Below are 16,221 nucleotides of genomic sequence, written 5' to 3' on the forward strand. Positions count from 1 at the left end.
ATTTTCAGAACGTTTCTGTAGAGAACTTCCAATATTGAGTGAAAAACATATTTACTTGAAATTCACAATATTGTGATTTTGTAACGTGTATGCGCATTGTCAATATAAAAAGGCTTACATATTTATTTATGGCATGTTATTACCAAGTCGTTGACAGTTACATGTAATAAGCATTTCATAGTATAATTATGAAGCTATTTCTTGTTAGGAAGAAGACTGGTCTTGAGCTGATATTTTCTTGTCGGTGGGGTTGTTTTCTCTTTGACATATTCATCATATATTAGTACTACTTGACTGATCAAAAATAAAAAAATGACGTAAAATAAAACGTAACGATTTATATTCTTCTGAATATTTCCAAATGTCGCAAAACATATAAAGTTCATACACAGCCTATAGTAGAGGTGAATCGTGGTGACGAAAAGCCAACAAAACAAACTAAGCTTTTTTGGTCTAGGTCTGCTGTATTTAAACGTGACGATAGTTCATTCTGAATTAAGATCTGCATTTTTTAGAAATCCATACATTCATCCCCCAATGAAATCAACCAAGTCAAAAAAAATCTAGAACGATTACTCAGTGCAAATTTCTTGATTACCCCGGACTTGACTTTTTATGGGCATCTCGGCGGGTGTTTCTAGAAAAGCAGAGGACGCTTGCCCTACCGGTTATACTGGTCCATGCTCCCAGTTTTTAGTGGAGTCCAAGTTGCTCGTTTGCTTTTGATACTTTGTATGTATGATTTAAGTTACTTTATGTTCTTTGTTGCGTATGTTTGTTTTCCATGTCTGGTCTTTGTTCCAGGACTACATTTTGTGCATTGCACAATCTTTATGACTTAAATCTTAAAAGTGCTCAACCGAATGACAAACCTTGATTAATTATATGGTCCGTAACCGTTTCTGAATTAGAAATAAAGTTAATTGTGTGGGTTTTGACATGCATGAAACACCATTTCTCTTATAAAATAAAGTCTGCTACTTAAGGAAGTAGACCTAGGATGAGAGACACAACTCTTACACGTCATTGGAACGTTTGTTTTCAGCATTTTACGTCAACCTCATGTAAGCATCGAAGTAACTTGGACCGATTTCATTCTGTTTCATATGAAAGCTGATAGTCTAGGTGAAATTGAATATGATACAAACATATCACTGATTCCAAGAGTTATGTCCCTTACCCTAGGTCTACCTCCTTAAATGATACCTTTATAAACACCACTATTTTACGTCAATTTTTTGTTTTCAAGGTGACTATAAGTATTGGCACCAAAAGAGCGTTCAAACGTTAGGGGGAACATGGAAACCACTTTACAGACAGGCTACACCAATTGACATAGAATCGACAGCTTATGGTCTGATACTTCACGCAAAGTATAAACTTTTAGGAGATGGACTAAGAATTCTCAAGTGGCTTACAACGCAGAGGAATTCTAATGGAGGATTTTCGTCTACTCAGGTAATGCTATCTAAAAACCTTCACATCACCTGACTATAAATATATTCATTCAGTCGATAACAATAACCATAAACTAGAAGTATTATTCCTGTCAATTGAACAGACAACGGCTAGTTTGTATTTGTACAATCATTGAATAAAGTACAATAGGCCTTACCCAGGCGCAAATATTCAGAAAAGTTACCATTCATATCATCTCTGTATTTAGTTGTCAAAAATGGGACTTCATTAGTAATCACATATTCTTGTTATAAAGAATAATACTCAGCGCTTATATAAATTCGTGAGGATTTACGATGTGCAAAGGAGTTTTTCACTATCTATTCATCCTTATTAATTCTACAAATAATAATGGCATGTAATGATTCTTTACATTATATTGTATTTTCTCCTTCGTTGAAATACATGAAAAAATCAAAACATCTTTTTAGGTTACTTTTGCATTGGTATAGGTTAATAAATGTAGATATGAAGTTCCTTCCGGTATATGTTACTAATATTTTCTGATTTGTAATTATTTCAGGACACGGTTGTAGCTTTGGAATCATTTGCCGTGTTTGCTGCCTCTACAAAAACACATAAACCAGACATGAATGTTATTGTTAGAGCGGATCAATTCAAAGAGTCTTTTCACATAAAACCTGCTAACTCTCTAGTTCTTCAGTCGACTGAGGTAAAATATGATTAAATAATCTCATCTTTATAAATGCATTTGTAAATTAAATATTTGTCACCTTTAGAAGACTTAAAACACATTAATTTAAAATGTAAATGAACATTTAATGATTTTTTTATTGTAAAATCTAGGGATGTTGATGGATAGACAAATATCACACTATATACTAGTAGTTAAAATTTTGCTTCACTATTAAAAGCATATATAACATTGGCAGACACAACATCATATCTGCATTCTGTGTTCAATTTTCCATATAAGAATAATTTTCAATACAAACATTTTAAATTATGATATTTGTCAGAATAATTATATATACATGTACTTAAGTAGCGCTCCAGATAAGAATCATGCAAAATGTGATACATTGTTGAAAAACCTATATATTTTTATATTTGATATTTTGTTTAAAATGATTTAGTAAACAGAAATTAATACTTGGTTTTTTTTATATAACCCTTGTTTTTACAAGATAAAATTATAAAGAAGGTACAGTAGAATTCAAAATAAAGGGAGATAACTCTGTAAATTACACTAAAATACAAAAGAAATTGTTCGATTTTCAATATCTCCAAAGAGCAGGCAGATTGGAATGAAATGAATAATTATATATTTTATCACACAGACCTACAAAGCAACTTAATATCAAAAATAAAAAAAATGTATAGCCTTTTTTATGGTGACATATTACATATTACAGAATTTGTATGGTTCTTGCACAGATAACTCCTTAGATGGCATAACGTGTCTTTAGTTTATATATTCCTTACAGTTACCGAAGCTATTTTTAGTTTATATTTTCCTTACAGTTACCGAAGCTATCTTTAGTTTATATTTTTCTTACAGTTACCGAAGCCATTACCGAGAACGGTACACATTGAGGCAAATGGACACGGAATGGCTATTGCTGATGTAAGAGAAGAATATTAATTTATAAGAAAAAAAATAACCATGTTTTGATTGTTATCTGCACCAGTATATATTCCTTTCCTAAACATAGCATTTATATAGCAATTTTATGACAATTGTATATTTTCATTTTTAATTATCGTGGTTTCTACATACGCAAGAAATAATATTATAATATTTTTGTCAATCTGGTAAAAATTGCAATTGAAGTAGAGAAACATGATTTCATTTAAAACTAAAAACCATCGTGTAGGTTTCTTTATACAATTCATAAATGATAAAATGAATTAGTTCAGAGATCATTTATATCACATCTATGTTTCTTGCATGTGCACTGAAGATGATGGTTAAAATGCATTATCATATATTTAGATTATGCATTATACATTTTATTGAAACCCTATATCATAAGCCCATATATCACACCTCTAGACTTATATCACAAACTTTCATGCACCATTCTGGAAGTATAGCTAAAATATATAATATAATGAACATGACATTTTTACCACATGTGGTATCAATCCTCCACCTGTATCAACCCATGCGCCAATGATTTTGGGATGATGTAGGATATCCTGGTTGATACCGTATGTGATACAGATTTTAACATGTGCTATTCGGTACATATCGTTTGCCCTATATCACACCCTTATCAAGATTTCCGTATCGCACCTCTACTCGGAATACACTTGAAGTACAGTTAACAAATATGAAATAATGAACATAACATTTCCAAAATCTGCATCAAATATCATGAAAACTTTTGACCTATATCACACTGCGGGCCACGATCGTTGATGCTATATAGGGGTGTCGAATTCATACGACAGGTGAGATTGACTTGTAATATTCAGTTTATTTAAACGATAAAACAAATGGACATTCGAATGTCATATTTACTCGTGCAATTCCCATCTTGTATATTTTATTCTTGTTTTGAATTCTTTCCTTTAGGTTTCTATATTTTACAATGTGAAGAAAGATTATGAAAAAAACTCGTTTGATGTAACTGTAAAGATTATTGAAGAGACGATTGACCTCCTTAGATTACGAGCCTGTACAAGGTGTCGTTGCTTTTATGTTTCAATTTACTGTTTAATTTAATTTGTAAACATTTCAGCCTAATAAAAATTAAAATGAAATTGCAAATTAACCGTTTATGTGGAAACAACTATTAGATGATATGAAACACAGCACCTTCGTTGAAAAACGTTTAACCATCTTGGAAATAAGAAGGAAAATATTTTGATGTATCATAGTAGTGATAATGGTACTGGTAATGATAATATCGTTGTAACTATTTAAAACAAATGTTTTCCGTATCTTAATTCAGTATAATGCTACCATTATTTATTTCACTGTAGTTCCATTGTACACAGGGAAAAAAATGCACCATGTTTTCATGTGTTGTATGTGTTCAGGGCCATCAAAAGAAACATATTAAAAACATATGTTTAATGAGGTAGACATAGGGTAAGGTACACAACTGTTACAAATCATTCGAACGTTTGTATTCAACATTTTACATCAATCTAATGTAAGCGTCAAAGTAACTTGGACTGATTTCATTCTGTTTCAAATGAAAGCTTGAAAGGCTTTAGTGAAATTGTATATGATACAAACATATCACCGATTTCAAGAGTTATGTCCATATGAAAACATATAGTGCAATTTTTCTTGTTGTCAACACTACAAAATTAAACAAAAACAAAACAAAACATGATACATTAGTTTTACTTGACGTACAAGGAAATATCTTTGCACAATAAGGGAGATAACTCTGTAAATTACACTAAAATACAAAAGAAATTCTTGGATTTTTAATATCTCCAATGAGCAGACAGATTGGAATTGTACTTAAAAGGAAAACATATCCTTTTTATCAGGTTTTTGAAAGGTGGTAAAAGTGGCATGACTATTCAAGAAGTAGGAATACCGACCGGTTTTGAAGTTGATGAAGAAGACATAAAAGGAAATGCAAATCTGAAAAAAATTGAAAACCAGGATAAGAAAGTAGTTTTATATTTCAATGAGGTAAATCTTTTCGTTTCGATTTACTTATATGAAAACTTATTAAATGAATTAAAAAATACAGAAATAATCGTTTTTTTTTTTCGTAATTGGATAAAAGTTGTATTTTCTATAGCTATTGCCTTATATAATATATAAAATAATAAATACAATATATGAAAGTAACGTTACTTCATCAGCGGTTTTAATCACATGTAGTTCATCAGCGTGCACAACGTATATTAAATATTATATTTCATACGTCTGATTGAATATTCCCTATATATGGTGTTGTCACGCTTTATTTACTATATATATAATATAGGATATTATACGATGTGCACGCTGAGGAAATACATGTGATTAAAACCGTACTCGTAAAGGTACATGTATGTAGGTAACTTGGAAATTTGAAGAAAAAAAAATAAATAAAAAAAAAATAACGTTTAAAGAACTAAAATGAATTGGCGTAGATGTTTTGGACTTTTTACTCCCACAGTCAAAAATAACGTGAAAGTCGTCCTGATTTATTAATATATAATATTAGTATATATAGTATATAATAAAAAGAAAGATTCAGCCAGAGAGATTAAATATAATACTTAATATACATTGTGCACGCTGATGAAGTACATATGATTAAAAAAGTATTGATAAAGGTACATTTGTAAATATGAAAACTACGTGTAAAGAACTAAAACCAATTGGCATAAATATTTTCGAAATTTTACTCCAATATCCAAAAATAACAATTACAGCAAAACAGTTGAACACGAAGCTACAATATGTTCACGGTGAAACCAGATTTAATATCAGGGCGACGTTTCGTCATTCATATATCAAATATCCCATCGACATTACAACAGAATTTTTCCTATATAATTGAAGATTCTTTAAATTTTAGTCGGACTGGTTGAATTTTCTAACAACACTGTTTTAATCTCTCCCTTCGTGCCAAAATTTTAAGAAGGATTACTGTTCTTTATTTCTTGTGATATCTATCTATTTTAGTGGGATTAAACTATTTTGATTCGCGTACAACTACAATTCTTGCAAAAAAAATCAATTCTGTTTTCTGCAACTGAAGCTATTGTAAGTGTAGCGAAAACGGCCGAGTATTTCCGATTGATTAAATACCGCACTAGCTCAAATGTATGTTGCATGAAAAAAAAACAACAACTTCGGATTAAAATACAGATTGGTTCAATCTGAAGTACTTCTTATTTTCAGATAAGTAACCATCCAACCTGCATCAACTTAAAGGCAATAAGAACTGCGTTGGTATCGAAAATTAAACCTTCCTCTGTCCGGGTGTACGACTACTATGATCCAGGTTGGTTTAATTCTAAGGAAAATTTGATTCGTTATTAAGTGCATATTATCTTAAATCATCTTGATTCATACCACGATTAATTTGAGATTTAACGAATACATTTGACAATTACATTAGAATGGAGGCAACTGTTTTGATATTCAAATAGTTCAAATAATAATCAATACAAAACTCTGAGTACAAATGGATATGACTCGTACTGGCTTTATTAAGTCCAACACTACTTTCTTCTATTTTAAAAACTCAAAAAAGAAATAAGATCAAGTAAATTACAAACTACTATAAAACAACATTAGATTAAAAATGTAGACATAGCGAACAAAATGATATGTGCGCTCAAGACACCAGTGGACCTTTACAATGAACAACAGACTAAGAACAAGACATACAACAGAAAGAACTAAAAAGTACAAAGGAAACGAGCAGCAAGATCACAGTGAAAAACGCAAAGTTTTTTGCTATGAAGTTAACTGAAAATATTTCTCTTTTTGCAAATTGCGTGATTACAATCGTATTACAAATGTTATGGATAGATAGAAGGAAACGGAATTTAAAACAGGTTGTGCAAACATGAGCTTGTTCAATGAAATTTGAACAAAATCTGCTTAAAATGAAAAGAGAAACAGGTTAAGGTTAAAAATTAGTGCCTTTTGCCCTTCAATCTAAACAAATATATTATTTATCACAAGGAAACGATAGAAAACTGCAGAAATTTATAAATGTTTTTTCATTGCAGAAAAACAGGGGACAACATTCTATGCTTCGTCTGTTCTGAAGAACTCTTCTGTTTGTGACGTGTGCAAATTCTGTCGTGTATGCAGAAAGTAAGTTACTGGCTTTCTTTTGTTTTTGATAGATGAAATAATCAAAGTCGAGTAAGACATTTTTTACATTAAGGAGGGAGTAAGGTAAGGGTAAGGGACACCACTCTTTCAAATTATTGGAACGTTTGTATCCAGCATTTTATCTTATGTAAGCGTCAATCAGTCTTGGACTGATTTTATTCTGTTTTAGTGAAAAGGCTTTAGTGAAATTGGATATGATACAAACACATCACTGATTTAAATAGTCATTGTAAAATTTCTGTCATAGTGCTATTCAAAACATTTATTTGACCACAATGTTTTACCTTTAATAACCTGTCTATTGTTTCTCTGTAATAAGTGAAGTAGCACATGCTTATGACAAGAGTGAATATATATCTCATTCACTACAAAAGAGTCCCGTGCAGGTCCGGGTGTTAAAAGAATAAGCCTGTCGCAGCGCTAAGCTTGTAAAAGGCGACTAAATAGTGCTCAGAACCTTAGCCGGGGGCTAGGGCGCTCTGCCCACAGAGCAACTGGGATGTGTGCCCCAGGTGGTGGAATGGGGTACCCCTGGTGTGTTACATGCTGGGGTTGTCAGGCTATAATACGGAAAACCTGACCGCAAACCATAGTGGTGCACCGTGTTGGGAAAGATGCCACGTTCCTCGCACGTTAAAGAACCCTACTGTGGTATTCTCCCGGATTAGGAACCATAGGGCTCCGCCACAGGAGGCTAAATTGTCCGACCGAACCCACCTCTCCCTATTTCCAGTGGCAATCTAAATTTGTTGACCCCATTGTACTTTTGTCTCTTCTCTTTTTCATTTCATCATCATTTCATGTTCATTTTATCATCAATTTCATTTTCATCGTCTGAATATAGCTGAAATATTGCTGCTCGGACGTTAAACCCCAACAAACAAACAAACACTACAAAAGATATGTTTTATTTTTATTCCACAAGTTGGAATATAAAGTAATAGGGGAGAACGTCCTCCCACTTCCTAACGTAACGCAGAGGAAGCCTATCTGTTATCCGTTACTCCTTCAACACCACTGAATGGAATTTGATGAAACATTTATATTCAATGTTCTATATTCCCATTATACTCCTATAATTTGAGATTTTCACGTTTTTAACATGAGCTTTTTAAGACATAAGGGTACCCGTATCATGTCAATTACTCCTCTACAACTTGCCCAGAAGGTGTAGTATGAAAACTGATTTATTCAACGGGGCATAGTTTTCCTTTCATCGCTTGTCTACCCCGGACTTGACTTTTTTATGATCAACTCTGCGAATGTTTCTAGAAGAGCAAAAGACGCTTACCCTACCGGTGCACATGGTCCATGATCCCAGTTTTTAGTGGAGTCCGAGTTGCTCATTTACTTTTGTTACTTGGTATGTATTATTAAATTTTTTTTTTAATGTTCTTTGTTGTGAATATCTGTTTTCCATGGATTACATTATTTTGATTAACGCTGTAACGTTGGTTCCCTTGATTATTCTTACATTGTGCACCTCCTATTGTAGATTTTGATCCATATCAATTTTTTGGGTTTTACATAGTAAAATATTGACTTTGTATTTTGTAAGTATGGGGAACTGGTGTACCCATCTTTTATCCGTTACGTCCTATACCACATAATAGAATTTAACGAAACTTTCACATAATATTCATTAAGTATTAAGAACTATTTGAAATTTTGATTTTGAGAGTTTATTTAGGTCTCACGTAAACAAACATGAAAATTGTCATTCCCTGGATAGGGAATCTCTCATCTTTGGCTGACTCTATACAAATAAATGTAATTCAATGAAACGTTCACAGGATTTTTATTTTATATTTTGACTGTGCATCCTTTAGATTGTGATTAATAAATTTGGAGATCAATAACAATAAATGGGGCAGTGGGGATCAATTTAGTGAGCATTGCTCAAAGGTTTTTGATAGTAGTTTTCAACGAATTTCGATAACGGACTCAGAATGTTTTTAATTTGAATTATATGCAATGTTAAGGTTTTGATCATTTAGGAATTGTTTGATGACTTTCCAGTTTTGTCGAAAAAGGAATGAATCTGTAATGAATGAAGCTCATGAACTAAATTCTGATTAGATATGTCTGAAACTTTCCATAGCTGCTGCCCCTTATAAAAGCAACTTGAAATAATGTGATATTGATTTCCATACGAATCTCGCTAGGTTCCTAAGTGATTATCTATGTATAATGTTGTCCTATTTGTGTCCTACTTAACTAACTCAGAATGTCATTTTTGTCTTTCAATTACCTCTCAGATACTAAGTCAGTTATGACAATACTATCCAAACTATATTTTACGGTGTATCCATCTGCACCATGAAAACTGATTTGTTCAATGCGTCATAGCTTTCCTTTTTTCTTTCGTTTACCCCGGACTGGACTTTTTATGAGCAACTCGGGGGATGTTTCTAGAAAAGCTGAGGAGGCTTACCCTACCGGTGCACCTGGTCCATGCTCCCATTTTGTTACTTTGTATGTATGATTTTAGTTACTTTATGTTCTTTGTTGTGTTTGTCGGTTTTCCATGTCTGGTCTTTGTCCCTGGATTACATTCTTTTGATTACCGCTTTAACCTTGGTTCCCTTGATTACTCTCACAGCAATTCAAATTTGAAAGACATGCAATGTTCAAAAGATCCCACGGGTGTTCTGTGATGATTAAATAATACACATAGATACAATGTTTGGCAGATTTCTACTCTGAGAGCTGTTTAAATCATTCAGGAAAGTAGCCAGATTTGTATACAAACTGGAATCACCCTATTTTAAATTGTGTAATTCATTGAAAAATTTGAGATCATCAGTTGTATTCTGACACACCTCAGAAGAATCTAATGTTATTGATTTTGTACAATTAAGAACTGTACATTGTACTATTTACATTTTAGATACACCTGGTGGTTATGGAAGTAGTATGGAAGAAGACAACAGGAATCAAGGATATGAAAAATGAATAAATACATTATCAATCATACATCAGCTTTGAATATTTATTGAATACAAATAGGTAAAAACAACATTTTATTATAAGGACGATGGATTCAAATCAATTAAATACCTTCATTGAATAAAGAAATCTATGCGAGCTCTGGGTAGCGGTTGTATTTACATTGTCTAGAGGAATACACAACATTTCAATTGATCATTAGACTTAGTAGATAGTTACACCTTTTGTAGTCGCCTATATAATGTAAATTAACTTGTATGGGTGGCTTATATAACAGCTTCTATCAAAACATATTATTGTCTTCTAAATATTTGTTATAGAGAAATAGATGAGATTTGAATATTTCTTTGAATAGAACATATAAGTACGCCTAAAAATCAGAATCAATATTAAATGTTTATTGATAAAAATCTTAAATTTAAGTATTTAAGTTCTTTAAAATAAGTTTACGTATTGATAAAGTCAAGGCAGCATTTGCCGACGCAACATTACCATTGTTTCGTTTCACAAAAAATGTGAAATAAGTATAATGGGCAAGACGAAGTAGTACAACGGAAGTAAAACTGGTGACCTGTTAAGAATAACTTGTTTTTCAGTAAATTCCAGTACATCAGGTATCTCTGTATAGATGTTTAACCAATTATATTCTGTTGTGTTTGGTTTATGACACTCGATTGGTAAACGTAGGTAAGAGGACAAACGAAGGACTTCCCAGAATTCATTAGTACAGCCAAACTGTCTGGCGTTCTTCACGGAACACTCGATTCCTTCGACCATCAATCTAAATAAAATACAAAAGTAAACAATTATAAATCAGTTATCAAATGTTGATACGTTGCCACAACTAAAGAATTTACAGATTTCGACGTTATTTTTAACACTTGTTTCAAGATGGTTACTTACATTTTTCTTGTTTTTGATAAAACAAATTTGTTAATGATTGATATATGTAGAACGCGCCTAATACTGTAATAGTTTGTGCTCTAAGTAGTTCCTTGTATTATGCATATGTAAACGCAATTTGACTTCTGCGCCTGTGCAAGAAAAGTGTTTTTTTTTTCTTACGAAACGAAATGCATAAGTTAACAATGTTTACTGACCCACAATTAAAACTTAGTTACACTCAATAAAAAATCAGGCTTTTTTCATATTGATTTACATAATTACGGTACTTTCTCTGTTTAGAGTTTTCATTGACCTTGTGTTATCCTTTAAATTTTTTATCTCATAAAAATAAAATGTGAAAGACGTCAAGTATGACACTTTGATCATTAATGGTACCTGCAGTATTTCTCCCAGGTCCAGTCTCCCATCATGATATATGCATCCCACAGATCGCCGTAAGCCAATTCACCGGTTAAACATAACTTGTTGTTATATTGGTGGATAAGATAGTCCCGCCTACCAACACAAGCCACGCCTTCATCTATAACTATAATTTTAAGACAAAACCTGTACTTAAAAACTTTCAGTTGCGATTTGTGAGATTCATGTTGTCCCGCCTACAAATACAATCCATGTCTACATCCTGGACTACAATCATAAAATTATATCTAAAATCAAACCATTTCATTTGAGTACTGCCTACCAATACAAGCCCCGCCCTCTCATAGAACTATAATAATATAATCATTTGAACAATCTAACAAATCATTTTGTAGTCCCGCCTACCAATCAAGCCACATCTTTATCTAGGACTAAAATAGTAGATATTATATGTACCATACACAATTTTCTGTTACGGTTAGTGAAACATGTAGTCCTACCTCAAGATTAGATTAATGCATTTAAACTGCAATAATAGAAACAACAAAAGTTTTACAGAGTTATTTTTAAAAAGACTGAACTAAGAGCCTTCTCCACGTTTTCATAGATACAAATGTTTGACCTTTGATTTCGAAACAGAGTAGGGATCGTGTTAAGATTACCACCGAAACCGATCAAGTGCAAGTTTAATGTCAAAAGGCATAAAACTGACTGTCACCATAGAGCTGTATCGTAAATCTTATTTTTACTACCGACAGTTGTTAATTTTTACGTCGTACAAGTATTCCAGTAAAAAAGTTAAATGATAATAAAGATAGTATTTATTCCTCAGAATGACTTATGCCAAGTCAGGAACTATCTTACTGTCTAAAGTCCTAAATTCTTGTAATAAATGGTTTAATGCTACTCTCCATACTGAGTATTTGCTGTCAAGCATTTTGTTAAGGACATACACGCATATTTATATATATATATATATACATAATTACGATTTACAGATACAGAATCTTCCATTATATTGCAAAGCTTAACTTTGAAAGTTGCGTCGTCTGCAAAAAAAAAAAAAAAATATAAATCTGTTTCATAATAAACAGCACTTTTGATTTTATGGCAGTGAAATTGACTGCAAAAAGCGAGTCTCATTCGTTGTGAGACATATCCTATCATATATCATAGAAAAATCTCTGCTGTATTCTCAGTACATTAAAATAAATATCTATACATTAAATCAATTTTTCATTTGCATGCCCGATACTGTAACAAGTGTAAAATTGTGTGAAAATGATCAAATACCATTCACACATCAGTCTAAAGCATGACAGAATTCATGTAATCAATATCAATATTGATCTCAGGCAGGCTTAAAGGGTTGCAAACAGGGTCAAACGTGGGGGGGGGTGGGGGCGTATTCTTAGTATGCTGACCTGCTTAATAAGTACTTTTGTGTTTATATAGTACATGTATTTATTTTGCCTATTTTTAAAACGGTTTTTCTTGCATTATTATGTAATAAAAGGCATATGTAACTAGTAAGAAGACGAAGTTGAATATAAAGATAAAAATGAATATTCAAAAATCCTCTTGTCGTTTTTTTCACCAATTTGTCGCTTTTCGTAAACATTTTGATAGTTCTTGTTACTTCCTGACTCTTCTTGTTGCTAATTATTGAGACCGGTTTTATGCAGTGTTTCGTAAAAACCTACTCTTATGGTATTTTGGAAATGGAAAAGTCGTAGAATTAAACTAATTATTGAAGACCATATAATAAACGCTTTTTAGTGAAGAAGATACGATAATACCGAATTTGTATGGGAAGCTCAGTAGTTACTTTAATCGGCAACTTGAATATAAAACATTGTTGAGGAACCTTTACTCGTAGACATCGTGCTAAATGATTATATAAGGAACACAATATTTGTTATCGACAGATTCACTGATTTACGAAAACAACACAAAACAAAAATAACAAATAAAAACATATGTCTGTAGGGCACACAGTATTTGGAATGGTTTTACTATAAAATTCTGTAACGTCGTACCTGGTTTGTTGATACATATACCGACGATGAACGACAGGAATGTCGACTTGTCCATTATAGCAGGTCCATTGTCCCGGTAGTAAGGGCATGCATTTAATACTTTGTTGTAACAATTAATCAGTCGAGTCATGTTGCTGTAAAATTATAGTATAAAATGTTATACTGTGAGACCTATCAAAACCGAACTTTATTTTGACTTTAAGTAGCACTCCAGCTAAGAATCATGCAAAATGTGATAAATTGTTAGAAAGCCTACATGTTCTTATTTTTGATATTGTGATAAGATGCTTGAGTAAACTGAGAATAACATGTGAAGCCGAGTTCATAAGAGATATAAATTATATAGAATGTAGTGTAGAATTCAAAATTAAGGGAGCTAGGAAACTCTGTAAATGACACTAAAATACAATAAAAACCATTGGATTTTCAATGTGAATAATCTCATAAGAGCAGAGAGATTGGAATGATTAATTATACATTTCATCATATAGACCTATAAAGCATATTAATAACAAACAAAAAAGATCTGTCACATATTACAGAATTTGCATGATTCTTACAAAAACTGCTACTTTAAATGTGTTAGGTTCAGACAGGTGTTCGATTTATCGAGCTTTAGAATACAATCTGATTGATGTAAAGGTACTTTAGAGAGTTTTCGGATTTTTCATGGTTCGTTTTATACGGGTTTCTCTGCAGAATAATTGGCATACGCAGTTAATATTTCATTAATCCAACTGTAAATTAATTTTCTGAGGGGAGATTCCAGTAACTTTAAAATGAGAGTGTTTCCCGGGAAAAAAAAATCTACTACTCGAATTTCACAAAATCAACACAATGTTCCTACAGAAAAGGAGGGAGGAGGTTAATTGGACCCTTGATCCACCTCAGAGCTTGTATAATTGAAATATTGTTAAATTATTTAAGTAATGACAATTATATTTTTCGGTCAATGAAGAAATAATACCAAACACGTAGTGCACACTAAATAACCTGCGTAGTAGGTTATTTTACCTCCAGTTTTTAGTGGAGTCCGAGTTGGTCATTTGCTTTTGTTACTTTGTATGTATGACTTTAGTTACTTTATGTTCTTTGTTGTGTATGTCTGTTTTCCATGTCTGGTCTTTGTTCTTGGATTACATTCTTTTGATTACTGCTATAACCTTGGTTCCCTTGATTACTCTTTCAAGTGTGCACCACAAGCATTGATGCTATTTGAAATTGACCGAAAAAATATATCACGGCCATTATAATTTAATTTCAATATCAAAATTCAAGCAGTAAATCATTAAAGAACGTTGATGACGTCACTCATATTACAAAATCTGGTCTATGAAATGATAGACAATTTTTTATACAATCAGAAAGCGTGTTCTTTTTGAAATTTAATTATTGTGTACTTATATTGAAAATGGGGAATATTTTTTTTCTTTTTGGTTATAAAGTCGTTTAATAATTCGTGAAAACGTTCCTTCATATTTCATCCTTGACACATATATTAAAACTGTAGCATAAAATATCACCATATTTCAGAACATTTAATGTTAGAAACTCGTTGTTCCTAAAATAACACCATTAGCACATAAACTTGCGAGTAACCTCACTTTTTCCTACAGCTACCATCAGAATAAAATTACCTCAATGCACAGACCGGGAGGAACGACAGGGCATACATAGCGTATGAAGGAGGATTTGTCCTTGGTAGTCCTTCCTCAATGTAACAATCGCCAATGCTGACAGCCTCATCATTACACAAAGGGTTATACTGTCCTAAACAAATGGCTGGAAAGCATCAATATATATTTTTTGCGTTAATATTTACAGGCGGATACAGAATTTTTCAAGAAGGGAAGGACCCTATCCTGGCACCCACCCTCGATTATCTACTGCAATTTGCTGGAATTGAACGGAAACATTTTACATTTATGACCTAGCATTTACAAAATACAAATGGATTGAATAGAAAGTCCAGCTTACTTCAGATATTTTTGCCTTGAAATGGGAAACTGTAAGAAGCATGCGACCTTCTTACCCTGGCTATGTTCCGGTCTGAAATACTAGAAAATTTTATATACATCAGGGGCGGATACATGATCTCAGGTTGGGAGGGGGCGTAAATAGAATTAAAAAAAAAATATTTTGTAGGTAAAATTTATGAAAAATCAAGATTTTGTGAAAAAAAAAGGTTTTTTTTTCCATTTAAAAAGGAGGAGCGTACGTCCGGCACGCCCGACCTTGGATCCGCGCCTGTACATGTAATGCAAGGTTACTGTAGTAGAATAGATATAACTTCATGTACTTACCATACAGATTAAATAAAGGAAAAGCAAAAAGAATATCATCCACTGCTAAACGCATCCTCAATTAACATAAAAGTGACATAGGATTTCTGCATCTAATACTGGATCGTACTTATCGGCTGTAAATGTAGACAGGGATGATATTCAAAACTCCCAACCCGACACTTACATTTCCATTGCACACTTACTCTTTTTACACTTTGCTATCTCTTAAGCTTTAAACTTAATAACACTTACCACGTACAATGGAACTTCCAGTTTTGATACCTGAGTTTTCTGGACTCTTGTATAATACGAGCTTTACCTGTATTCTTCTTTGTCTGATTAATTTTTGTTTGTTCAACATCTGAATGCAGTACAAGGTTTACTTAAAACATAAAGTAACTAAGTGGGAATAGGAAAAATGAAGTGACAAAAAATTTTAATAAATTAG

At 32.4% G+C, this 16,221-nt stretch overlaps 2 protein-coding genes across 6 annotated transcripts in view; one reads left to right on the forward strand and one right to left on the reverse strand.

The window, feature by feature from the left end:
• Window positions 1-10,210, forward strand: part of LOC148596727 (CD109 antigen-like) — a 57,634-nt gene extending 47,424 nt beyond the window's left edge. For all 4 annotated transcript variants that reach the window (XM_088563182.1, XM_088563183.1, XM_088563184.1 and 1 more), the window contains 8 exons: window positions 1,250-1,458; window positions 1,982-2,131; window positions 2,981-3,046; window positions 4,001-4,110; window positions 4,933-5,080; window positions 6,287-6,389; window positions 7,126-7,213; window positions 10,125-10,210. In XM_088563182.1, the coding sequence (XP_088419308.1) occupies window positions 1,250-1,458; window positions 1,982-2,131; window positions 2,981-3,046; window positions 4,001-4,110; window positions 4,933-5,080; window positions 6,287-6,389; window positions 7,126-7,213; window positions 10,125-10,149 (899 nt within the window). In that variant the 3' untranslated portion in view covers window positions 10,150-10,210. The remainder of the gene's footprint in view (window positions 1-1,249; window positions 1,459-1,981; window positions 2,132-2,980; window positions 3,047-4,000; window positions 4,111-4,932; window positions 5,081-6,286; window positions 6,390-7,125; window positions 7,214-10,124) is intronic.
• Window positions 10,211-10,362: 152 nt separating this feature from the next.
• LOC148596728 (uncharacterized) lies at window positions 10,363-15,893 on the reverse strand. Of its 2 annotated transcripts, none has more exons than XM_088563189.1 (5): window positions 15,792-15,893; window positions 15,126-15,258; window positions 13,489-13,622; window positions 11,465-11,615; window positions 10,363-10,964 (listed from the first exon to the last, which is right to left on the reverse strand). In XM_088563189.1, exons 1-5 carry the CDS (start codon window positions 15,844-15,846, stop codon window positions 10,688-10,690), a joined length of 750 nt encoding a protein of 249 aa, XP_088419315.1. In that variant the 5' UTR covers window positions 15,847-15,893; the 3' UTR covers window positions 10,363-10,687. The 2 variants fall into 2 exon arrangements, with proteins under 2 accessions (XP_088419315.1, XP_088419314.1); XM_088563188.1 differs by having other exon boundaries at window positions 15,126-15,270; window positions 15,792-15,847.
• Window positions 15,894-16,221: the final 328 nt, after the last annotated feature.

Source organism: Perna viridis, chromosome 15, assembly GCF_037379345.1.
Source record: "Perna viridis isolate PV_CMFRI_1.1 ecotype Kerala chromosome 15, ASM3737934v1, whole genome shotgun sequence".
Lineage (NCBI taxonomy): Eukaryota > Metazoa > Mollusca > Bivalvia > Mytilida > Mytilidae > Perna > Perna viridis.